The sequence below is a fragment of the Monodelphis domestica genome, chromosome 1, assembly GCF_027887165.1.
Source record: "Monodelphis domestica isolate mMonDom1 chromosome 1, mMonDom1.pri, whole genome shotgun sequence".
NCBI lineage: Eukaryota > Metazoa > Chordata > Mammalia > Didelphimorphia > Didelphidae > Monodelphis > Monodelphis domestica.
This window is the reverse complement of record NC_077227.1, coordinates 364861931-364889264: the sequence shown is the minus strand read 5'-3', so window position 1 is coordinate 364889264 and position 27334 is coordinate 364861931. Positions and strand designations below refer to the sequence as shown.

General features: G+C 33.8%; 1 protein-coding gene across 2 annotated transcripts in view; it reads right to left on the bottom strand.

Annotated features, from left to right (window-relative positions):
• The window catches only part of GABRA1 (gamma-aminobutyric acid type A receptor subunit alpha1), an 88255-nt gene that overhangs the window by 45697 nt on the left and 15224 nt on the right, over window positions 1-27334 (bottom strand). For both annotated transcript variants that reach the window (XM_001379986.5, XM_056811543.1), the window contains exons 4-6: window positions 24198-24265; window positions 15403-15623; window positions 11562-11644 (exon numbers count right to left, since the gene is read on the bottom strand). In XM_001379986.5, the coding sequence (XP_001380023.1) occupies window positions 11562-11644; window positions 15403-15623; window positions 24198-24265 (372 nt within the window). The remainder of the gene's footprint in view (window positions 1-11561; window positions 11645-15402; window positions 15624-24197; window positions 24266-27334) is intronic.

Here is a 27334-nt window from a genome sequence, read left to right as displayed (position 1 = left end):
GGGTCATTCACTATGATCAAGTAGGATTCATACCAGGAATGCAAGGATGGTTCAATATTAGGAAAATGATCCATATAATTGACCATATTAACAAGCAAACCAACAAGAACCACATGATTATCTCAATAGACGCAGGAAAAGACTTTGATAAAATACAACACCCATTCCTATTAAAAACACCTGAAAGCATAGGAATAGAAGGGTCTTTCCTAAAAATAATAAACAGTATATATCTAAAAGCATCAGCTAACATCATCTGCAATGGGAATAAACTAGATGCATTCCCAATAAAATCAGGAGTGAAATAAGGATTCCCATTATCACCTCTATTATTCAATATTATACTAGAAACACTAGCAATAGAAATTAGAGAAGAAAAAGAAATTGAAGATATTAAAATTTGCAACAAGGAGACCAAGCTGTCACTCTTTGCGGATGACATGATGGTCTACGTAAAGAATCAAATAGAATCAACCAAAAAGCTAGTGGAAATAATCAACAACTTTAGCAAAGTTGCAGGATACAAAATAAACCCTCATAAGTCTTCAGCATTTATATATATATATATATATATATATATATATATATATATATATCCAACACATCTCAGCATCAAGAACTAGAGAAACACCATTCAAAATTACCTTAGACAAAAAAAAATACTTAGGAATCTATCTCCCGAGACAAAAACAGGAGTTATATGAACACAACTACAAAACACTTTCCACACAACTAAAACTAGACTTGAACAATTGGAAGAACATTAACTGCTAATGGGTAGGAAGAGCCAATATAATAAAAATGACAATCCTACCCAAACTTATCTATCTCTTTTGTGTCATACCCATTGAACATACAAAAAACTTTTTTACTGAATTTGAAAAAATGATAACAAAGTCCATTGGGAAGAACAAAGGAGCAAGAATATGCAGGGAAATAATGAAAAAAAAACAGAAAGAAGGTGGCCTGTCAGTCCTAGATATCAAACAATATTATAAAACAGTGGTCTTCAAAACAATTTGGTACTGGCTAAGATACGGAAAGGAGGATCAGTGGAATAGACTTGGGGTAAATGACCTCAGCAAGACAGTTTATGACAAACTGAAAGACCCCAGCTTTTGGGACAAAAATCCAATATTTGATAAAAAATGCTGGGAAATGGACTTCCGGGTAATCAAGGCTTCAATCTAGATGCCACACGCCTCCTCTCCCCGTCACCGAATGAAATAGACTACATCAAAGTAGCATAAAAATCACCTTTGGAGGAACAGAAGGACCCCCCAGTACTCCCCAGTATCCCACAGAGGCGAAGGTACGTGGGGTTTGAACATTTCCACACTATAATAAGAAGGAAGAAAAGCTTGCACAGAAACATGAACTGAGCTGCCCTTCCCCCCCGCCACACACCTTTCCTACCAAACAAGAGCGAGATACTGGAGCTCTCACTGGAACACTGAGTGAGTGGGGAACGTCTTTGTCTGGGGGGGCACTCCAGGGTCCTTGAGATGTGGGGACTGCCAGGAAACAACTTCTCAGAGCGGTTTCACAGGAGAACAAGGCACAGAGCACAGCCTGGGGAGCCTTACTAGGGAAGGTTGCGCTGAGCATCTGGGCAGAGCTAAAAACCAGGGCAGGACCACACACTGATTATCTGGGTGGAGCTGAACGCCTGGGCAGTTTGGATGTGATCAGGGGCCCAGCTCTATAAGAAACCTTGGAGGCTGGGAAGAACTAGTCTGAGAATACATAAATTCTCAGAAAAACTGCCCATATCACACAGACCCCAGACCAAAAACAAAAGGGGAATAAAACCACCAAAGAGATGGCTCACATGGCCCAAAATCAAACCTCCAGGAAGAAAGGGAAAAAGGTGACTATTGAAAACTTTTATGGTGGAAAAATTCAAGGAAAAGAAGAGAATGAAGAGGAAATTTAAAAAAAAATCAGAACATGCCTCCAAAAATGGAAACTATCAACAAGCTCTGGAAGATCTCAAACTGGAAATTATCCAAAAGATGAAAACCTGGAAAGAAAAATGGGAGAACGAGATCAGCAGTCTGACAGATAAGACTGCTCAATTGGAAAAAGAGCTCGAAGCATCCAATAGAAGGGCACACAAAACTGAAAAGAAAAACCAGTCCCTAACGACCAGAATTAAGCAACTTGAAGAAAGGGAGATCATAAAACAGCAAGAATCAATTAAGCAAACCCCAAAAATTAATGAATTAGAAGAAAACATAAAATATCTCACTGAGAAGGTCACAGATTTGGAAAACAGAGTGAGAAGAGACAATCTCCGAATTATCGGTCTCCCAGAAAAACCAGAGATAAATAATAAACTCGATATTATTCTACAGGAAATTATAAAAGAAAATTGCCCCCACGATCTGGAGCAAGGGGGCAAAATAGAAATAGAAAGGGTTCATAGAACACCTTCTATATTAAATCCCCAAAGGACAACCCCTAGGAATTTAATTGCCAAATTCAAGAGCTTCCAAGAAAAGGAGAAAATCCTACAAGAAGCCAAGAAGAGGAGCTTCAGATATAAGGGGGCTCCCATGAGGATCACACACAACCTAGTGGCTAACACACTAAGAGACCACAAAGCATGGAACACAATATTTAGAAAGGCAAGAGAGCTGGTTCTCCAACCAAGAATCAACTACCCAGCAAAACTGACTATATACTTCCAGGGGAAAGTATGGGCATTCAACAAAATAGAAGACTTCCAAGCATTTGCTAAGAAAAGACCAAAACTTAGTGGAAAATTTGATATCCAAGCACAGAAAGCAAAAGAAACATGAAAAGGTAAATATGAAAGAAAGGGAAAAGGAGATGAATCTTATCTTTTTCTTTAAGTCAAACATTCTTCTAGAAGAACTACATTTACATCAAATTATATATATATATATATATATATATATATATATATATATATTAATATATGGGGGAAATGTTTTGTGTAACTCTCAAAAATTGTATGCATCATAAGAGTAGTTAGAAGAAACATGCATAGGGAAAGATTGGGGCATTAAAAAGATTTGGGGAAGGTGGGGCCAAAGAAAGGAAAAGGGAGGGGGGGAACCATCGATAACACTAAGATTTACTTCATGAAATGGGGGGGGGGGCTTAATGGAATAATCTTTCCCATATAAAGCTACACATGGAAAGGGGAGGTGAAGAACTCTCATATGAGAAGGAGAGGAAGAGAGCATGAAGTGGAATTACTTAAACCTTACTCTCAGTGAAATGAAATCTGAGAAAGAAGAACATCTAGATCCAGTGGGATCCTGATTTCTATCTTCTCAATTAGGGCAAGATAGAAAGGAAAATTAAGGAGGGGGGAGGGATTATAAAAATGGAGGGGCTAGAAAGGGAAGCATCTCAAGAGAGGGGACTAGGGGGACTGACCTAAAGTAAATCACTGTTTCAAAAGGAGATAGCTAAAGAAGAAAGGTCAGAAGGAGGAGAAGATATCAAAATGCCAGGGAATCCACAAATGACAATCATGACTTTGAACATGAATGGGATGAACTCACCCATAAAACATAGACAATTAGCAGAGTGGATTAAAACCCCAAACCCAACCATTTGTTGTCTTCCAGAAACACATATGAGGCGGGTTGACACTCACAAGGTTAGAATTAAAGGTTGGAGTAAGAACTTTTGGGCCTCAACTGATAGAAAGAAGGCAGGAGTTGCAGTCATGATATCTGACAAAGCCAAAGCAAAAATAGACTTGATCAATAGGGATGGGGAATGTAAATATATTCTGTAAAAAGGGAGTATAGACAATGAGTAAATATCACTAATCAACATGTATGAACCAAATGGTATAGCATTCAAATTTTTAATAGAGAAATTAGGAGAATTGAAGGAGGAAATAGACAGTAAAACCATATTATTTGGAGACTTCAAGCAACCACTATCGAATTTAGATATATCAGACCAAAATAATAAACAAGAAAGAGGTAAAATAGGTTAATGAAATCTTAGAAAAATTAGAGTAAATAGACATATGGAGAAAATCAAATAGGGACAAAAAGGAATACACCTTCTTTTCAGCACCACATGGCACATTCACAAAAATAGATCATACACTAGGTCACAGAAACATCGCACTCAAATGCAGAAAAGAAGAAATAAAAAATGCAGCCATTTCAGAATACAAGGCAATAAAAATATTGATTGGTAAGAGTACATGGAGAGCCAAATCAAATATTAATTGGAAATTAAATAATATGATACTCCAAAATCTGATAGAGAAGAAATCATAGAAACAATTAATAATTTTGTTGAAGAAAATGTCAATGGCGATACATCCTTTCAAACCTTATGGGATGCATTCAAGGCAGTACTTATAGAAAAATTCCTATCCCTGAGTACATATATTAACAAATTACGGAGGACAGAGATCAAGGAATTGGAAATGCAAATTAAAAAACTTGAGAATGATCAAATTAAAAACCCCCAGAAGATAACCAAACTAGAGATCCTAAAAATTAAGGGAGAAATTAATAAAATCGAAACTGACAGAACTATTGAGCTAATAAACGAGACTAGAAGCGGGTAGTTTGAAAAAAAACAGACAAAATAGACAAAGTACTTGTCAATCTAATTAAAAAAAGGAAAGAAGAAAGGCAAATTAACAGCATCAAGGATGAAAAGGGAGATCTCACCTGCAATGAAGAGGAAATTAAAGCAATCATTAAAAACTACTTCACCCAAATAAATGGCAATAAATATACCAACCTAGGTGATATGGATGAATATTTACAAAAATATAAATTGCCTAGCCTAACAGAAGAAGAAATGGATTTCTAAAATAATCCCATATCAGAAAAAGGAATCCAACAGTCCATCAAAGAACTTCCTAAGAAAAAATCCCCAGTGCCTGACGGATTCACCAGTGAATTCTATCAAACATTCAAAGAACAGCTAACTCCAATACTATACAAACTATTTGACATAAAAAGCAAATAGGGAGTTCTTCCAAACTCCTTTTATGACACAAATATGTTACTAATTCCAAAGCCAGGCAGGCCAAAAGCAGAGAAAGAAAATTATAGAACAATCTCCCTAATGAATATAGATGCAAAAATCTTAAATATGATACAAGTAAAAAGTCTCCAGCAAGTGATCAGAAGGGTCATCCACCATGACCAAGAAGGATTTATACCAAGGATGCAGACCTGGTTCAATATTAGGAAAACTATCCCCATAATTGACCACATCAACAAGCAAACCAAGAAGAACTCTATGATTATCTCAATACATGCAGAAAAAGCCTTTCACAAAATACAACACCCATTCTTACTAAAAACACTAGAAAGCATAGGAATAGAAGGGTCATTCCTAAAAATAATAAACAGTATATATCTAAAATCATCAACTAATATCATCTTCAATGGGGATAAACTAAATCCATTCCCATTAAGATCAGGAGTGAAACAAGGATGCCCATTATCACCTCTATTATTTGACATTTTATTAGAAACACTAGCAGTAGCAGTTAGAGAAGAAAAAAATTGAAGGCATTAAAATAGGCAAGGAGGAGACCAAATCATCGCTCTTTGCAGATGACATGATGGTCTACTTAAAAAATCCTAGAGATTCAACCAAAAAGCTAATTGAAATAATCCACAACTTTAGCAAAGTTGCAGGATACAAAATAAACCCACATAAGTCATCATCATTTCTATATAATTCCAACACAGCTCAGCAGCAAGAACTAGAAAGAGAAATCCCATTCAAAATCACCTTAGAGAAAATAAAATATTTAGGAATCTATCTCCTGAGACAAACACAGGAGCTATATGAACACAACTACAAAATACTTTCCACACAACTAAAACTAGCCTTGAACAATTGGAAGAACATTAACTGCTCATGGGTAGGGTGAGCCAATATAATAAAAATGACCATCCTACCCAAAATCATCTATCTATTTAGTGCCATACCCATGGAACTTCCAAAATTTTTTTTACTGATTAAGAAAAAACCATAACAAAGTTCATTTGAAAGAACAAAAGATCAAGGATATCCAGGGAAAGAATGAAAAAAAAATACAAAGGAAAGGGGTCTTGCAGTCCCAGATCGCAGACTAGATTATAAAGCAGTGGTCATCAAAACAATTTGGTACTGGCTACCAGACAGAAAGGAGGATAAGTGGAATAGACTGGGGGCAAGCAACCTCAGAAAGACAGTATATGACAAACCCAAAGATCCTACCATTTGGGGAAAAAATCCACTATTTTATAAAAACTGCTGGGAAAATTGGAGGACAGTGTGGGAAAGATTAGGTTTATATCAACACCTCACACCCTACACCAAGATAAATTCAAAATGGGTGAATGACTTGAACATAAAGAAGAAAACTATTAGAAAATTAGGCTAACACAGAATAGCATACATGTCAGACCTTTGGGAAAGGAAAGACTTCAAAACCAAGCAAGACTTAGAAAGAGTTACAAAATGCAAAATAAATAATCTGGAATACATCAAATTAAAAAGTTTTTGTACAAACAAAACCAATGTAACCAAAATCAGAAGGGTAAGAACTGATTGGGAAACAATCTTCATAAAAACCTCTGACAAAGGTTTAATTACTAAATTTACAAAGAACTAAATCAATTGTACAAAAAATCAAGCCATTCTCCAATTGATAAATGGGCAAGGTACATGAACAGGCAGTTCTCAGCAAAAGAAATCAAAACTATTAATAAACACATGGAAAAGTGCTCTATATCTCTTATAATCAGAGAGATGCAAATCAAAACCACTCTGAGGTATCACCTCACACCTAGCAGATTGGCTAACATGACAGCATGAAATGTAAAAATGCTGGAGGGGATTTTGCAAAGTGGGGACACAAATTCATTGCTGGTGGAGTTGTGAATTGATCCAGCCATTCTGGAGGGCAATTTGGAACTATGCCCAAAGGGGGATAAAAGACTGTCTGACCTTTAATCCAGCTATAGCACTGCTGGGTTTGTACCCGAAAGTGATAATAATGAAAAAGTCTTGTACAAGAATATTCATAGCTGCGCTCTTTGTGGTGGCCAATAATTGGAAAACAAGGGGATGCCCATCAATTGGGGAATGGCTGAAGAAATCGTGGTATATGTTGGTGATGGAATACTATTGTGCTAAAAGGAATAATAAAGTAGAGGAATTCCATGGAGACTGGAAAAACCTCCCGGAAGTGATGCAGAGCGAAAGGAGCAGAACCAGGAAAACATTGTACACAGAGACTGATACATTGTGGTGCAATCGAAGATGATGAACTTCTCCATTAGTGTCAATGCAATGTCCCTGAACAATCTGCAGGGATCTAAAAAATACTATCCACAAGCAGAGGATAAACTGAGTAAAAACACTGATGAAAACAACTGCTTGACTACAGGGGTTGAGGGGATCGGACTGAGGAGAGACTCTAAATGAACACTCTAATGCAAATACCAACAACCAGGAAATGGGTTCGAGTCAAGTATACATGTGATAACCAGTGGAATCATTCGTCGGCTATGGGAGAGGGAAAGGTGGTGGGAGGGGGGGAAGGTAGGAAAAGAAAATGATCTTTGTTTCAGTGAATAATGTTTGGAAATGACCAAATAAAATAATGTTTAAAATTAAAATAAATAAATACATAAATTGACAGTTTGGAACATTAAAAAATGCTGGGAAAATTGGAAAATAGTGTGGGAGAGAATAGGTCTGGATCAACATCTACACCAAGAGAAACTCAGAATGTAAATATAATATAAAGAAGGAAACTATAAGTAAATTAGGTGAACACAGAATAGTATACATGTCAGACCTTTGAGAACTGAAAAATTTTAAAACCAACCAAGACTTAGAAATTGTCACAAAATTTAAAATAAATAATTATGATTTCATCAAATTAAAATGGTTTTGTACAAACAAAACCAATGTAACCAAAATCAGAAGGGAAGCAACAAATTGGGAAACAATCTTCATAAAAACCTCTGAAAAAGGTCTAATTACTCAAATTTACAAAGAGCTAAATCAATTGTACAAAAAATCAGCCATTCTCCAATTGATAAATGGGCAAGTGACATGAATAGGGCGTTCTCAGCCAACGAAATCAAAAGTATTAATAAGCACATTAAAAAGTGTTATCAATCTCTTAGAATCAGAGAAATGCAAATCAAAACAACTCTGATGTATCACCTCACACCTAGCAGATTGGCTAACATGACAGTTATGGAAAGTAATGAATGCTGGAGGGGTTTTGGCAAAGTGGGGACATTAATTCATTGCTGGTGGAGTTGTGAATTGATCCAACCAGTATGGAGGGCAATTTGGAACTATGCCCAAAGGGTGATAAGAGACTCTCTGCCCTTTGATCCAGCCGTAGAACTGCTGGGTTTGTACTCCAAAGATATAATAAGGAAAAAGACTTGTACAAGAATATTCATAGCTGCACTCTTTGTGGTGGCCTAAAATTGGAAAATTAGGGGATGCCCTTCGACTGGGGCATGGTTTAACAAATTGTGGTATATATTGGTAACGGAATACTATTGTGCTAAAAGGAATAATAAAGTGGAGGAATTCCATGAAGACTTGAACAACCTCCAGGAAATTATGCAGGGCAAAAGGAGCAGAACCAGGAGAACATTGTACACAGAGACTGATACACTGTGGTTCAATTGAACGTAATGTATTTCTCCATTAGTATCAATGCAATATCCCTGAATAATTTGCAGGGATCTAGGAGAAAAAACACTACTCACAAGGAGAGGAGAAATGGTGGGAGTAAAAATAATAAGGAAAGGCAACTGCTTCACTACAGGGGTTAAGGGGATATGATTGAGGAGAGACTCTAAATGAACAGCCTAATGCCAATACCAACAACATGGAAATAGTTTCAGATCAAGGACACATGTGATACCCAGAAGAATCACTTGCTGGCTATTGGAGGGGGGGAGGAAAATGATCTTTGCTTCCAAAGAATAATGTTTGAAAATGACCTAAAAACATAATATTTAAAATGAAAAAAAAGTAATAAATGGTAGAGCTAGGATCTGAACCAATATGATCTGATTTAAAATCTAGTAATTTTTGCATTGTAACAGAATCTTATTTCTGAACCTGAAATGTTGGTGCTCTAGATAAAATCCTAAAGGAATCAAGATTATTCACTCTGGAAGAAATAAAAGATAAAGGAGGGAATTCATACTTCAAGAAGAAGGATATAAATGAGGAAGATAAGTAATTAGCTATCTAAGTCATTAATGATTCATAGAAGAGGAAATAAGGCTTTAATTCAAACAGAAATGATCATAGAATTTCAGGAATTAGAGCTCTAGAAATGTAAGAGATATCAGATACTATATGGTTCAACCCCCTCATCTTACATTTGAGGAAAATGAATAAAAGAGAAGCTAATGACTTGCCCAAATTAACACCAGAAATATCAGAGATGGGATCTGACATAGATATTTTGCCTCCAATGATACTGTTTCTAGAGTTAGAAAACAATAGTATGGATTACAGAAAGAAGTTATCGAGTCTCTATCCCTAGTGTTTTTTGAGGAATTGGTCAGAGTTCTATCATGAATAACCACACATGTATCAATCAACCAACCATATATGAAAAATGAGGTGAAAAAATTTTAAGCATCTAATCATGTGTTTAAGCATCTAATCATCAAAGAGATCTTTCCAGGTCAAGTTATAAATTCAAAAATTCTTTTTAAAATAAATTCACCACTTACCTTATGCCAGTATGATTTTATCTGAAGAAATTACCTGTTTTATGAGTATTCAATAGTATGCCCTAACCCCACCCTTCCCATTGCCTTAACTGATACACATGTACCTATCATTTTAATTTTCTAAGAAGCAGAAAATATAAGTAAGCAATGACAACCATATTTTATTGGATAATGATAAGGAAAACATCTGCCTTCTCTTTTTTTGCATGCAACATATGGCTTTTGTTGTTCCAAAAACCTTATAATTATTTTTACATGATGTTTAAGTAAATTGTAACCATGTCCTATTTAATCTATAATTTGACTAGAAGCTTCCTATTGCAATTAAGTTGTGGCATTTTTTTAATGATTTGAGTGAAGTCCATAGTATTTCCAAAACAATCTCTTAATAAGAAATCTTCCCCTTTTCATTTTGGTCCCCAGTAGACCAGGATCAGTCCACCCCATATAGGTCACAAAAGTATCCTCCTTGAAGTCCAGCAGTTGTTGGGTGAGTCCAAGGGTGGTTTGTTTGCTCTGTCATAACCTATGAGAGTTGAAATACTGACAGCCTACCAAGAAAATCCAGTAAATTTCTTAGCTCTCAGGGAATTGTAAATTACAAAATGAAATATTGGCATAGCATTTTTCATGCTACTGATAACCATATTCATTTAGAGATCTGAGAAATCAATAAACCAAAAATAAAGTATTGGAGCTAGAAAAAAATTTTAAAATCATGCAGTCAAAATTTTATTATATATGTGCAATGATAAGGTGAATTTGCTTGCCTAAAGCCAGAGCTCTGGACCAAGATTTCATTTCACTATTCACTAAAACATATTCCTGACAATTATTTTGAATTTTTCTATGGAATTCTTTAGGTCCTCCTCTGCTCTATAGTTTATATGTGTCACTTTGTGAATGGGGAGAGGGAATTCAGAAATCTAAATAAAATTAACTCTCATCTCAAGTAAACATTTGTATTGTTATGTTTAAAATAAAATGGGAGGGGGAGCCACCATCACCTTTCCTTACATATTAAATTTGTTTATTGTATCCCAGGCATTTGAGTTTCTGAGAATGTGTACACCTCCTACCATGTTGTCTGACAGTGTGTTGTAGCCAGTGATTTTCTATGAGAGCCAAAAGAAAGTTTCCAAACCAGTTCTTTTGTTTTTGACCTTAGAAAAGTTGTATTATCTCTCTGAACTTTCATTCCTCTTTATAAAATAACAAAGTTGGCTAATACAGTTTCTATTAATTTCTGAGTGAACTTCAAAAGATAAGGAACTTTGGTTAAGCACTGAACATCATTCAAAAGTATTTATAATGAAGTCAATTCCTTTGTATATCCAAATGGGTCTTTGCCTCTCTTATGGACAATATTGATCTAAAATCCTTTTTTTTCTCCTTGCAATGTCTATTAAGTTTATGCCATTCTTTTACTGGAAGATTTTTTACTAATTATAAATTCAACATGATGTATAGTCTATAAGTTTTTTGTGTTGATGAACATCAGATGAGTTTGGGAGTAAATGATGTATGGGTAATTTTGAAATTTAAATATATATTTAAAATATCACTCCCTCAAACCCTACTTAATGTCTGTATAAATAATCAATAAAATGAAATATCTAAATTCGAAATGATTTGTCCAGTTCTCTATTCCATTTTCTAATTAATGCCTTAATCTTTCAAAAGTACATAGAAAAGGCATTAGTATAGGTAAAATGTTTTTAAAATCCTAAAAATACTCTACAAGTGTACTCATTATCAACAAGTCTGGTTTGAGGTTTCTAGATCTCAAAAACATAGACAATTTAAATTAAAGTAACTCACAGCTTCCAAATTTCAGTGGACAGGCATGGGCATCCATTGGGAAGTCTTCAAGGTGCATTGGGCATTCAGCTCGCACAGTCAATCTAGTCAGTTGAGAAATGAGGAAAAAGAGCACTATAGATTAGACTTCCCACCACCAACACTTCTCCATCCAAAAGCAGTTAAGAGATAGTAATTACAAATCAAACTGAAAGCTGGGTAAATGGATAAGAAAAACAATTCATTGATTATTCATTCACTATAGTGTAAAATTTTAAGCATCAATATTTTCTTTGGTGAAGTCATTCCCTCTTCTGAAGAATATCTCAACTCTTCTTTTCCCTCTTATATAGACTTCAAGATTTGTTATGTCTGAAAAAAAAAACCCAAAGCACTTGGTGATCAACCTTCTGAAAATTAGCTTCTTCACAATTAGCTAGGTTTACTCATAGCCAATAGACATGTATCTCATCACTGAGCCAGTAGACAGCTTTTCCAGTATTATGATCAGTTAGCTAGTAAATATGCACTTATTAGTCACTGCATCTGTCCAAAACATCAAAATAAGTGTTGCCTTTTATTTTGGATTTGTGTGTATATATATGTGTGTCCTTCATTTTTGAAGATGACCAATGGACTCATGGATGATGTATTGATTTGCATGTGAATTGCATTTAAGTGAGGAAGAGTTATACAAAGTAATCAGTCTCACTCTTTCTTCCAGTCATTGAAGTCCAGTGGTAAGACAACTATCAAAATGACTCTCAGTTATATGGAATGTCTCTGACTCTGGCATCTTTAATGTCTGATCAAGCTCTGAATGTCCCACAGTGACTGCTTCCACAGTATTCATGGCTGGTGAAAGAAATTTTTCTCACATACTAATTCTGCTGGTGGACTGCTTCACATGTTTGGGGTAGACATCCTCCTGACTTATCCTTATTGATTACCTTTGGCCTGAGTTAGCTATCTGCTAAGACAGTTTTACTGGGCTGTGTCTGCTGGACCTGTTATAGTTCCTTGAAGATACAAATGAAAATTGGTAGAAAGGTGGACATCAAAAGTGACTGAACAGTCCTGAAAAGACTAAGCAGGTCCTAATACTAGAGGTTCTGGTCATCTCAGAATATCCCATATAATAGCTAGATAGCTAGATAGATTAGATTTAGATAGATATGTATTCATGTATGCACATGTGTGTGTTTATGTCACAGCAAGTCATGAAATCCATATAACAGAGAATAGAGGGGTTGATATAAATCTATCTCTATCAAGCTATCGATATCTATCTATCTATCTGTGTATATATATATATATATATATATATATATATATATAGTGAGAGAGAGAGAGAGAGAGAAAGGATTATCAGGTAATCACAAAAGGGAAGGGTTTGGTGGGTTTGGTTGCAGAAGAGACTGAGAAAATCCTTCTATAGAAAACTGAATATGAATTGAGCCTTAAAGAGATGATCAAAGCTTGTACTTCATCTGGCATAGTCTTACTAAATCTAGTAGAAGATGATTATCATGGAGGCTGTTCCATATGTCTATATCTATATATCAATCTATACACTAGACATAAAATATATTATAAATGAGAGGGCATCTGGGTGGCTCAGTGAATTGAGAGCCAGACCTAGAGATGGAAGATCCTAGGTTCATATCGGACCTTAGATACTTCCCAGCTGTGTGGCCCTGGGTAAATCACTTAACCCCCATTGCCTAGCCCTCAATCCTCTTCTGCCTTGGAACCAATACCCAGTATTGATTCCAAGATAGAAGGTAAGGGTTTTAAAAAATAAAATAAAATACAAAAGATTATAAATGAAGACAATCCCTTAAGCAGAAACTCCTTCTATCAGACTGGAGTATATATACAATTATATTTGCATATATGTATGTAAATTTAACAAAATTAAAAAGAAAATTTAAATTTTAAAAATTGTCTTTTGTTTCTAAAATCTTAATAGTAAAAACATCCAGATCTTCTCATGTGTTCTTTACAAAGTATGATTGGAGACCACTTCTCACTACAGCTTAGAAAAGCAAGTAGCAATATGTATGTATTTGTGACACAATAATAGTATTAACAGAAGGGAGAATTGAATCCTTTATAGCTCTTTTGATTTTCCTATAGATATCTTTCAATTTCATTCAATATTAAGACATAATATCCTTGCCCCATCTCTGATCACAGAAATTTTCTTTAACTCCAAGTATAGATAGACAGATAGATAGATGGTTAGATAGATAGATACAGTAATATGCTGGATTGAATAAAGGAATGCTGATCATGACACTTCAGTGAATCGGAATAGCCATACTTCACATTTGCTTGTTCATTACTTGATTCATGAAAAAATAAACAGAAACTAGTGTTCTTTTGAATCATGACCTTTTTCATATGGTGATACATTTCCAAGCAATTTCTTAATCTGTATTTTTCACTAAAAACAATAACAATATATAATGGCCAACCAAAGAAGTTTCCTACAATATGTTTTTACTACACTCAGCCTATGCATAATTATTAAATGAAATCATATTTATTTCCCCAAAACTACTTTGCATATTGATATTTGGACACAGATTATTTGACAAATTTGAGGGAATAATTATGGATTTTAGTACCATGAGACCATTATAGTTCAGTAAAAGGAATAAATTATTGTGCTACCAATCACTTAGTTTTCAAGATTACTTTCAAACTCTCAAAGATATCATATTGGTAATAAGACTTATTGTGTCCTTTAGCAATCAAGTACCACCCATTAGCAAAAGAACATTAGAAAATTCGCAAATGGAAGGGACACAGTTATTTTTTGTAATGAGAAAATCACATATATTAATAGTCATTCATCTTTTTAAAAAAAAAGGTAAAAGATAGAAAAATCTCAAACCAGCAAATCGACAGCTGGGCAGTGAAAAGATTAGCATTGGATTTGGTTAACCAGTCACAAAGCTTTAAGGCCAGCAGTTTGAACATAAACAGATCATGCCTGGAATATTTGGCAAGGTCTCCACACACATGGCCAATTGTTTCTTTATTTCTTTCTTTCTGGTGTGTGTTTTTTAACATTGGAACCCACACACACCAATTCAAGCCAGCTGGGACCAATAACGAAGGCAGCTTTTCAAATATATTTGAATCTCAGTGAATGAAAATCTAGGATTGGCAGTACTCAAAAGGCAAAATATAATTCTACCTTCATGAAAAAAAATCCAAATGATTCCAGAATTAGTTTTTACTACCTTTTGTATAACAAGGGAGAAATTATATCACTACTTGATGAATTTGGAGCTAATTCACAAATAGAAAACCCTTTTCAGGCTATTAGCAAATGGAATCATTGCTTTATTTATAAGTAACAGTTTTCTAGGATTTAAAATTTTCAACTGCTTATTTTCTCTTTTAAAAATATAGATTATATGAATAATATTTATGTATGTACATGTACAATGGAAAGGAGCCGATAGTTTTCAGCTCATATATTTTGTCAATTGACAGCCTTCAGAAATGCCTCAAAAGGATCTAAAAAGTTAAAGGAGACTTTTCATTTCTAACAACCTATAAACGTGACATTTCTTGTTATCTATTTCATTTATTTCACAGATTTTTTTCTTTTTGTTTTGGTACTTTTTTATGAACGGAAACACTTTCATTTAGACAACTATTTTACTTGTATACCAACACTCAATCTATAATTAATGAAATCCAAGATATAACAAGGGAAAGGGGAAAACCAAAGTAAACAGAAAACATTTTAAATTGAAAGAGGTTGGCTTCAGTAGGAGATATAATAATAAAGATAGTGGGAGAAGTATGTTCACTGGTGGATACACAGGGTGGTGCCTCTTACCTCATAGTGTACAGCAAAGTGCCATCCTCTGTAATGCGAAGCAGCTTGTTTGGCATAGTCATATTGTGGGCCACAGATTTCTTTCCATTATGAAAGAAGGTATCAGGAGTCCAAATTTTACTTGCCATTAGATTATTTAACCGAAGAACTGTCATGGGCCCTTTAAATTTTAGTCTCTCATCCTTCCAGCTTTGACGAAAAAATACATCAATTGTATATTCCTAAATATATTTGGAAAATATTGAAAAGTTTGATGAGCTGTTTTTGTAATGCAAATAAATCTTATGATTGTTTTTTTATAAAAATCATCAAGCCTAAAGATATAATTATATTATGTATTATATTGATTATAGTTTTCCAGAGAAAGTGTTCATTTTAATGTCAAGTTAGTTTACTGGTCAAACTTTACATCATTAGAGTACAAGAAAAAGGAGGAGGAGGAGAAAATGCATATAAGCAATAAAATGGTATGTGCACATATTGCTATAGACTTTAGCATCTATTAAGCAATATATTTGTATTCATTGATATTTGAAAAAAATGTGAAGTATGTGCTCGAATTTCCCCATTTCCCAGAAGAATAAACTGTGGTTCCAGTCTTAAGTAAATCTCTATTGATTAGAGAAATACAAGTTAAAACAACTTTGCTGTACCATCTCGAAAATGTCAGATTGGCTAACATAATCAAAAAGGGAAATGATAAATGATGGAGAGGACATGAGAAAATTGGGATATTAATGCACGGTAGGTAGAGTTGTGAATTGGTACATTCATTCTTTAAGGCAATATGGAGCCAGGCTCAAAGGGTCACAGAACTGTGGATGTGCTTTTTACCCAGCAATACTATTACTTGGTCTGTATCCAAAAAAAGATCAGAGATAAGAGAAAATGAACTGCCTGAACCAAAATATTTTTAGCATTTCATTTTGTATTGGCAAAGAATTGGAGATTGAGAGATGTCCATCACTTGGGGGATGGGTAAACAAACTGTGGTTTATAGTTAGGTTGGAAAACTTTTGTACCATAAGAAATAAACATGATAAGTTTGGAAAAACCTATAAAAACTTATATGAACTGATGCAAAGTGAAGTGAGCAGAATCAGAAGAAAGATGTACAAAGTAACATAAATATATTATTGTCAACTGTGAAGGACTACACTAATATTACCAAAACATATTTCCAGAAAACCACACGGGGTTAATGGTGAAAATGCTATCCACATCCAAAGAAGGCACTCAGAGTCTGAGTGTAGATCAAAGCATGGTATATTATATTATATTTCCTCCATGAGATTTTTATGTGTCATGTGTCTTCTAACATGACATGAGCAATATGGAAATATGTATTAAATGAAAGTATTGTTATAATCTTTTTCAGACAATTTACTGCCTCAGGTATGGTGTGAGAGGGTAGGGAGGGAGAAAGTCTAAATTCTTAAGTGTTCGAAAATGATTGTCTAAAATTGTTTCTATATGAAACTAGAAAAATAAAAAAGAGGTTAAGTTTTCCAGAGTTGTATAGCACATTAAAGTCTGAGGTTAAGATTCAAGCCTTATAATATGCTCTGGCACTATTATACCAAGCCAAAATCTCTTTGCTATAATTCTACTTTTGTTCCTTCTCAGTATTTACTCAGGGGAAAAATACATGCTACCCACCCACCATGCAACCAGTACCTAATGTGGAGGTTATATGAGGACTTTGGAAAAGTGGAGAAAGACCTTTAGCCATTTGTGTTTTTAAATAAACAAAAGTTCTCTCTGTGCTTGAGAATATGTCATAAGAGAAATGTGAGAAGCTTATTATCATTCTCTACCATATGAGGCCACCTTGGAATATATTTATTTGAACAAACATGGCATTTTACTTGACAGCAGCTAGAATCAAACATCTATTAATCCTCAAACAAGCAACAGGACTTACCAGCTCTTGAAATTGAAAAGGTTAATGTCTCCTTACAGTACTTGCTATCCTGATGCTGAATTTAGAACTAAAGGTCTTGCCATTAAATATCCTTTATGAACACCAATATTAGCATTTCTCAAAGTAGAATGTGGGCAACCCAGGAAAATCCATGCTACTATCAATGAATTGTCTACTTTTTCATTAGAGAACCAAATATAAAGGAAGCTACTATGAGTTTTCATATCTTTGGATAGAAAATAAAGCAATACCAATCCTCAACTATCTTAAGGTGCCTTTATGAAGGATTTTTCAGCCTACAAGATGAAAGAGAACAAAGAAAAGGCTGTATCATCACCATGAGATAGAAACAACTGTATAAAAGTAAGAGTTTGGGACTTGAAGTCAGGAGAGACATGAGTTTGAACCTTGCCTCAGATATTTATTAAACCAAATGGTCACAGATAAATCACTGAACATTATGTTGAAAAGAAATAAAAGTTTCCAATCTCACTCTAAAAATAGAGAATGGGTAAAGAGAGAAAGGATGTATTACTTAGTGCCAACCAACATGTATTACTTGAAAACAAAGAAGATAAAATACTCCCAGGACACATAATATATTCAAATCCCCTTATTCATTATTATATTGTTTGCAAATTTAAAGTTGTAGGCATATCCTAGAGTTTTATTTATTAATGTAGATAAACAACTTCTCTGTATCTTAGTTAATGTGACAGTCATCATATAATTTTTAGGCACTTACTAAGTATGAGACATGGTCAAAATTTTGAAGATACAAAGGCAAAAATTAGCCCCTGTTCTCAAGGGATTCACAATCCAATACAAGAGATGGAATGCAGATAACTAACTCACTATACATAATCAATAAGTGTTTATATCTTATTCTATGCATTTAAACTATATAGCTAGATATATGGGAATGAATCTCAGAGAGAAAGCAATAAAATTGAGGACTGGGAAAGGCTTCTTGAAAAAGGTGATTTCTTCATCTGAAACAAGAAAAAAAATCAGAGAAACAAGGAAGCAGAGGTGAGGAGGGAGACCATTTAAGCATGTGGAATAAATAAATAGCCAGTGAAAATGATCAGAGGCAGGATATGCTGTGCCTTGTGTGAAAGCAGTGAGGAGGCTATTACTATTGCACTACAGTGTACATTGAGGGGAGTAAAGTTTAAGAAAACTGGGAAAAATTTAGAATGTTGCTTGGGGCATTGGGAGGTTAAATTTCTTGTCCTGGGTCATACAGATAATATATATAAAAGGCAGGTTCTGAAATCTGGACTTCTTTGTTCAGTCTAGTTATCAATATATTATATACATTATCTATACATTATATTATTCAGAGTCTAGTTATCTATAAATTGTCATATAATATATTAAATTTCTTGACAATAGTAGCATTAATAGTCATAGTCAAAGCAATAGTAGCAGCAATTAGGCATTCTAGGCAATGTGAATGAACTTAATACTCACTTAATTGACTTTTGAGTTTCCATAAGCAATATATTTTCTCTGTAGTATCTGTCACTGGTGATCTAAGAACTCTAACACAGTTAGAAATGATTGATATCAGAACTGGCCATGGAGTTAAACTCATCATTTTGCAGATGACGCTCAGAAAGTGGAGGTGTCTAGTTCTAGTTGTTTGGCAGCACTTAAAGGAGCAATTGATTAGACTGCCTCCCCCCATTCATTTTCATATGTCAATATTCTTTCATATTTTTCAGAGCTAAATAAATATATTGAGATTCTGTAACTGAATTACATTCTTCATATTCCCATGTTGATAATTTAACAAACTTATTTTTCAATTTAATCCTCACAACTTTATATTCATACATATGCACACATGCATATTCATATGTACAAATATATGTATATATGAGAAAGTATAGCAGGTTTAAAAAATGTTGAGTAGAAAAAATTCATTTTGTTTAGAGGAATAAAATAAAGTTGCTGGCAGGAAAAAGGGTGATGAGGAGGAGAGGTAGTGATAACAGGAAGGGTAGGCAAGAGAAGTACAGACAAAGATAGAAAGCCAAGAAACCCACAATATGCTTCACAGTTTCAGCCCACATAACCTGGATGCAATTTCTCACCAACAAATCCTGTTCTATAGAATGTATCTTAGAAGAATATTACCTTTCTTTGTAGACATAGAGTAAAATATTTTACAGTTCTAAATAAATACTTTAATTATTTCAGCACTCCAACATTCAACTTCTATTACCATCTGCATTCTTCTACATAATACATTTTAAACACTATGGAAAACATGGCTCCATTTGATGGAGCTCTCTGAATATTTATGTCAGAGACCTGGGAATTGGCTGCCTGATTACCACTTAGTGGCTTTTAAAATACTTTCAAGGAGCTGTCCTAATTTTTTTTTTGGTCTCAAATGAAAGCATGCTGATTTGGACTTATGACTTTTTTATCAGCTTCTTAGGGAAAGAATGAAGAATTTTTTTCTTAGTGAAAAATAGTTTCATTTGGGCTATGACATTCTGTCTTGATTGGAATTCCAGAATATTGCCATTATTCTGAGGTTTGTTCTTTATCATTGAATGAATGTATTGGCTAGATGTTTCATGATGTCATGTCAATGATGTTCAAATGAATTCAGAGTACATTTTACTATATATTCGCCACTAACTACATATGGCAAATTGATCACAAACCTATGGCTAATTGCTCACCTTTCAGGAGAGGAATATTAGTCATTTTCTGGCTCTAAATGTAGAAATCAAATTTCCCTTTACTTGGCCCACTTGCTTCACTACTTCTGATGTTTAGCAATAGTGAATGAGGTTAATGGGGCAATTGAAAATGGTCCAAGGTTGTAGAGCATCAAAATCCACGATATGCTACCATAATTCTAAAGAGAAAAAACTTTTTTCACCCTTAAGATCACCATTATTCTAAATTCAAAAGAAAAAAAAACACATACATGTATACTGAACCTTCTTTATGCACATGCAAAAAAAAAAATCCCACACTGTTTTCTATGATGTTGTATACAAAGAATGGTAATAGGCTGTAAGTAACAGTGCAACTCATCTTCATTCCTAAAAATCAGTCTCAAAATCCATGTCTCTCATAATTTGGACAATTAAAAAGCCATTTAAAATAATTATTGTGTTAATAATAGCTAGAATTTTACTAGTACTTTAAGATTTGTAGAGCTCTTTAAAAAAACACATTTCATCTTAGAATCAGTGCTATATTTTGGTTCCAAGGCAGAAGAGTGGTAATGGCTAGGCAGCAGAGGTTAGATGGTTAGCCTAAGGGCAGAGAGCTAGGAAACATCTGAGGCTAGATTTGAATCTAGGATCTTCCATCTCTTGTCCTGGCTCTCAATCCACTGAACCACCTAGCTGCCCCTATGCAGAGTTCTTTACAAAAGTTATCTCATTTTATCCTTACAATAAACCTTGTATATAGGTACTATTATGATCCTCATTTATAGAATATTGAACTGAATCACACAGAGATTATGTGACATGTCCAAGTCATAGAGATAGTAAGTGACTGAGACTGTATTTAAACTGAGGTCTTCCTCATTCTAGGACCACGTGCAATGTACTAGAGATATCAAAATTGCAAGTCATAAGTAAGCTACCAGAAAAACTTCAGATTGTTGTTCAAATCAGATTAAAATGTAATTTGAGTTATTTTTTAAATACTCAAAATATACTATTATAGATAATGTTGATTTGTAGTTTTCTAAGTCAATATGTAGCCAGTAGGAATATATTTCTTTGTTTTAAACCATTAACTTCTGTATTAGAATCAGTTGATTCCAAGGCGGAAGAGTAGTAAAGCTAGCAGGGATCTATTTCTACTTGGCATTGAGACCATTTCAATGCAAATACCTGACTAGTAAAGCTAAAATTCACATTAAAGGTTAATATTTGCTGGAGATTTTGAGGTATGATAGGAGAAAATATAGGACTTCACACCTAAGTCTCCAAACAAATGAATTTCTAGGAAATGGAATGTCTTAAAGAGGCAAGATATAATAAGAATCTGATTACTGTCATCTAATATAGCCAAGGAAATATGATAGCAATTTGAAATTACTCAAGGAAAAAATAGAATTAGATTATGTATTATGTACTCAGAATTCACATCTGAATTTGGGCTGTCTAGGACTAATTCATGAAGGAAGAGTAGTTTGGATAGATGAGGAAGGTTAAAAAGGAGCCTGACATAGATGGGGGGCTGGAATGGGCAATAGGACATGCATTACAATAAGCATGATTTTGGTATGGGACACCGAGGACAGTAGGAACTGGATTTTAAAAGGTTACTGTTGGGTTTATGGAGAAAAGTAGGTAGGTAAAGTTGAGAAGATGGATAGGTAAGATGAAAGTAAGTGGGAAGTCTTGAATTTCAAGGAGTTCAGAATGGATCTATTAAAAAGTTGGGTATAATTGTAGTTTCTTAGAGGCAGGATATGATGGAAATAGTATTTTAAGAAGACTGAAATGATTATATGGGCAAAAATTTTAATACAGCTCCCTTATATAATGACAATTTTGTAAGAAAATAATTTTATCTATCCAATAAAATGGACTAATGATTGACCACAATTATAATGAATTATTCAGGAAGTGAATGTTGTTGTAAAACAAACATTTTGTGAGTCATTCCTATATACATTGTTTTGCTGATCACTTTTAAAAGGTAACTTTTTTTACTGGTTTTATTTAATTTTTTATTAAATTAATTCAGAATATTTTTTCATGGTTACATAATTCATGTTCTTTCCTTCCCCTCCACCCTCCTCCCTCTTGGAGCTGACAAGCTATTCAATTGGGTTATATATATATATATATATATATATATATATATCATTGTTCAAAACCTATTTCCATATTATTAATATTTGCAGTAGAGTAATCATTTAAAGTCAAACCCCCAGTCATATACCCATCAAACCATGTGATCAATTACATGTTTTTCAACTGTGTTTCTACTCCCACTGTTCTTTCTCTGGATGTGAATAGTATTCTTTCTCATAAGTCCTTCAGGACTGTCCTGTATCATTGCATTGCTGCTAGTAAAGAAGTCCATTACAATCAATTGTGTTACAGTGTATCCATCTCTGTGTACAGTGTTCTCCTGATTCTGCTCATTTCTCTCTGCACCAATTTCTGGAGGTCTTTCCAGTTCATATGGAAATCCTTCAGTTCATCATTCCTTTCAGCACATCACCATCAGATACCACAATTTGTTCAGTCATTTCCCAATCGATGGACACCTCCTCACATTCCAATTTTTTGCCACAATGAAGAATAAATAATTTTGTACAAGTATTTTTTCTTATTATCTTTTGGGGGAACAAGTCTAACAGTGGTATGGTTGAATCAAAGGGCAGACAGTCTTTTGGGCATAGTTTCAAATTGCCTTCCAGAATGGGTGGATTAATTCACAGCTCCACCAGTAATGCATTGGTTTCCCAATTTTGCCACAACCCCTCCAACATTAATTATTTTCCTTTACTGTCATATTGGCCAATCTGCTAGGTGTGAGGTGGTACCTCAGAGTTGTTTTTATTTGCATTTATCTATGAAAAAGTAACTTTTAAATGTTAGACTTATAAATAAATGTATCATTAAGAAAAGACCATAATATTTCCTCCAATTTCTATTAATCATCTAGTTGAGGCATTTGCTGGAAATATTTTATGTACTGTGTCAAGATACCAACAAATAGACATTTTAGAAACCAGATTTTAGATTTAGATCAGAGATTCTGGTTAACAATTAGTCTCATTAGGAGCTTTCAGAGACCCTATAGGAATCTGATTTATCCTGTGCCTTGATCATATAATGAATTTTATTGCCAAACCAAGAAATTTGAGTGTACACTCTAATTCCAGATGTAAGAGTAATCAGTCTATTGACAATTGAAAACTGGGTCTGATTTAACTTAGCTTGCTAATATATTGGTGTCTTTTTCATTCTCTAAAGTTTTCATACACTTTGATTCCGAAGATTCACAACTAAATAAAAAAAAAACTTTACCCTAAAAGAAGACAACTGTTCTTTGGGTCTTGTGTTGAAGCTACTTTCCAGGTAGAATTTCCCAAATAAGTTTTCAAGGTCCTTTTTTATGTTTTTAGCTATATATACTTTGCTTAACAAATAATTCCAACTTCTACTTGCATGAAGAGCATATATAATTAGCCTAAGGAGGTAGGGGTTACAAAAAGCATATATGACTCAATTTTCTTCTCATTCATGAATTTATTCTAAATAGTTTTTGTCATAGTTGAATCATGAGTTTTCCCTTGGTACAAATACTTGTACTGATTTCTACCTTCTCTTTTATTCAGTGTTCACTGGTAACATTTTTTTTCTGTCCACAGCAGTTTCAGTAACTTCACTTCTGATTCTATCTGATTACTATCTGATTACTATCTAATCTAGAGGCATCAGAATTCATCATCCTTGAATCAACATGGTCTTCTTTACCAAAACTAAAGTTAACAACTTATTCATTGGCTAACAATTCATTAAACAGGACCAGGTTGTAATTTGAAAATGAGCTCTGTAATATTCTCAAGGATTAAGTGGTTGTCATTCTTCAGTATGACACAGTACAACATATATTCCTGTAATCAATTATTAAAATCACAGAGGCCAATAATTACAATATCCTTGAATGCAGCCATTGGTAGAAACAATCAAAATACATACAGCCCAACATTTTGCGTGGGGAAAAATAGTTTAAAAATAGTTACTTGGATCGATAGTTGCTTAGACGGGTCCTCATGCTCTAAGTTCTCCCAACCCAGTATGTAAAGAAATTTTAAAGATATATGCCATATCAATAAATGCAGAGCTGCAGTGTCACTCACCATATCATGGTCTGAAACGGGTCCGAAGCTAGTGACGAAGATATCAGTCTTCACTTCAGTTACACGCTCTGATGAAGCAGGAAATTGGGACAGTGAGTGTTTATCAACAATTCTTATTAGATCTCCCACCACAAGCTCACACCCAAATGGAAAATTTAGTGGCTTTGATTAGCTATTTCTAAAATTGGTCTGCAATGTAGTCTAGATAATTTACTGCTTACACAGGAAATTTCACAGTTAATATTTTCAGAAGGGAAGAAAGTTGAAATATGCCACTTTGAGAGACAGTATAATATTTTGCTAAATGCACAGAGATTCTTGGTGAGGACTTCATTGATTTCCATTACTGTATAATCAACCATTTATTAATGGAAACATATATGTTTTACTAATGATAAAAACTACTTTATATTATAGTCAAAATAAATCATAATATGTCTGCATTTTTTATTTTGTTTCAATTTGTATTGCTACCAACTGGTAATCAATTTTATTCTAAATTTATCCTTCCCCACTACCATAGTAAAGAATCATCCCTAATAGTAAAGAATGAAAAAAGAGAGGAACCAAAAAGTTCAGGAAAATAAGCCAAGGCATCATTTAAGCTGGATATGTACATGGAGGGTTTCATCTCTTGGTACCTCATCTCTTCAAGACAGAGGGAGAGGCACTTTTATAGTTTTTAACTTGGGCTATTCTTAATCAGTATAATTGCAGTGTGTTCATTTCTGCTTTGATGATTCTTTCTGTTAAAGATATATATATATATATATATATATATATATATATATAAACTTAATATTCAACTTCTAAAATGTTAATTCTCACATTCTTTGACTAATACTCTAGAGGCACATTCTAATATCTGGGAACTTATTCTTTTTAACCCAATGTTGCAATTTATTAATGCTAACTTAATGTACACCATTGTATCCAAATGATCCAAAGTCTTCCTTGAGAAAATCTACCTTAACTTCTACTGAAATATTCAAAGTTGTTAAGAAATACACATTATGGCATACAAGCTGTTCATTTAATAGAAAACATTTTAACTTCTACTTGATTTTATTTTATTGGGCTTTGGTGACATATATATCTACCAATAAACTAAACTTTATTGCAATGTTGAAACTCTTCTTAACATAAAAAGTGATGTTACCTAAGAAATAGAGTAACAGCATAGAAAATGGAATAGTGTTGTTTATATAAAAGAAAAAATGTCAAAGTATATGAAAATGATCTGCCTGTACTTGTGTGAATTTTGTAATAGATTACATAATATTCATGCTTTAGTTATAAGTGAAAACAATTTGATAGGTCAGTTTACTAAAATGACTATACATCTGACATGGAATAAAAAAGATGGAATGCTAATATTAAAATTATCATTGTCTTTAACCAGTCATTTAAAATAGAATATAATACTATATAGAATGATAATATATTACATATATAATTACTATTATTTTATTTATTTTTACTAGAGCATGCTTGGCAATCATATAGGGGAAAATTTCCTAATGGAATCATGTAATTAAGTTAAATTTGATGGAATTCTAGAAATGTTTTTTTAATATCAGTGTATAAACCACTACTCTAGGCAATGAGGATTTACAGACAAAAATAAATCAGTCACTTCTCTCAAAACTTCTGAGTATAATGAGTATAAACAAGTACAGAACCCAGAAAATTGAGAGGGGGAGAGAACAAAAACAATTGGAGAGTTTATGGAAAACTTAATTGAGAAAGGGCCAACCTGACATCTCACAGGAAAAAAAAAGAAATCTGAAAGACAGTGGTATAGGAATCTGATGCAGGCTTATAATTTGTGCACATGCACAGAGGCAAGAAAATATTGAACTCAGGGGATGTTAAGACATTTCTATTTGGCTGTCTAACAAAGTCTCTGAAGGAAAGTTGTATACAGTTAAGCTGGAAAGATAGGTTAGACACATTTAGGAATTTTAAATCCCACAATAAGTATTGTGTATTGTAGTCTAAATGCAGTTATGATTCAATGAGCAAGAAAGCAAGAGAGAATATGGTCATAAGATGTAGCTTAGAATGATATTTTTGGAAAGGGATGTTTTAGATTGTAAATGGAAAAAATAAGGGACAACAAATATAAGGTTATAAAAGGTGTCTAAAAAAGAGGTGATTAGAGTGCGATTTAGGCTGATGTCTGTGTGAGTGGACGAAACAGAGGAGATTTGAAAGATCTTGTGCTGGTAGAATCAAAGAGTTGTCAATTGACTTGACTTCAGAGAAAAAGGAATAGAATCTAGGAGCAGAACAAGAAATGTGTTGTAGATATATTCACTATATTGATTTATTTTGTGTAAGTATTCTTTCTTACAAGGCAAGGCTTCATGGGAAGGTAATAGAGGCCATTGGAAAGTGACAACAAAAATAAATAAAAATATATGTAAAATGTTTTAAAAAAGAATCAATGATATCTTCAAGGCTAACTGCCATAGATACCTGAAAGGATATAAACAAATTTTAATGGCCAAAAGTATTTGATTTTGGAAATAATTCATGAGAAATAAATAAATAGGTAACCTGCACAGTATATATGTAACCTCTTACAGACTGCCTAATATAATTCGTTTCAAGAAGATTCAAATTTCCCTTGCATAACATCTGTCTCAGAGTTGCTTCTGAAGAACATAAACATGGGGCAGCCAAAGAAAATGAGATTTTTACTTGAACACTATATACTATCTCCTCCTCCTTACAGATAATGATTTGGAAGTCAGACTTGTGATCACATTCACTATTCCTAACCATCTATGATGTGTTCTGGTTTTAGCATTCTCCCTATCTAAAGCCAGTATTATCCTAAAATTTTGATTAGCTGAACTATATTATTGTTTCCTAAAACCACAGTAGACTTACACAAAAACATAGCCTGTACTAGAACAATTTCAAAAGAAATTCAGTCTTGGAAGATACCTTGAAGAGCAAATACTTTTACTGTCTTTCATAAAAACAATGGTACAAGCAGTGAAAGCATCATCCATCATGTCTTTAACATAATGGATATGTATTTATAGTTGTGAAACTATCAGTCTCTGATGGTACATACAGTAACAACAGACTTTAAAATATTAGCCATTGAAAATTTTTAGTCATCT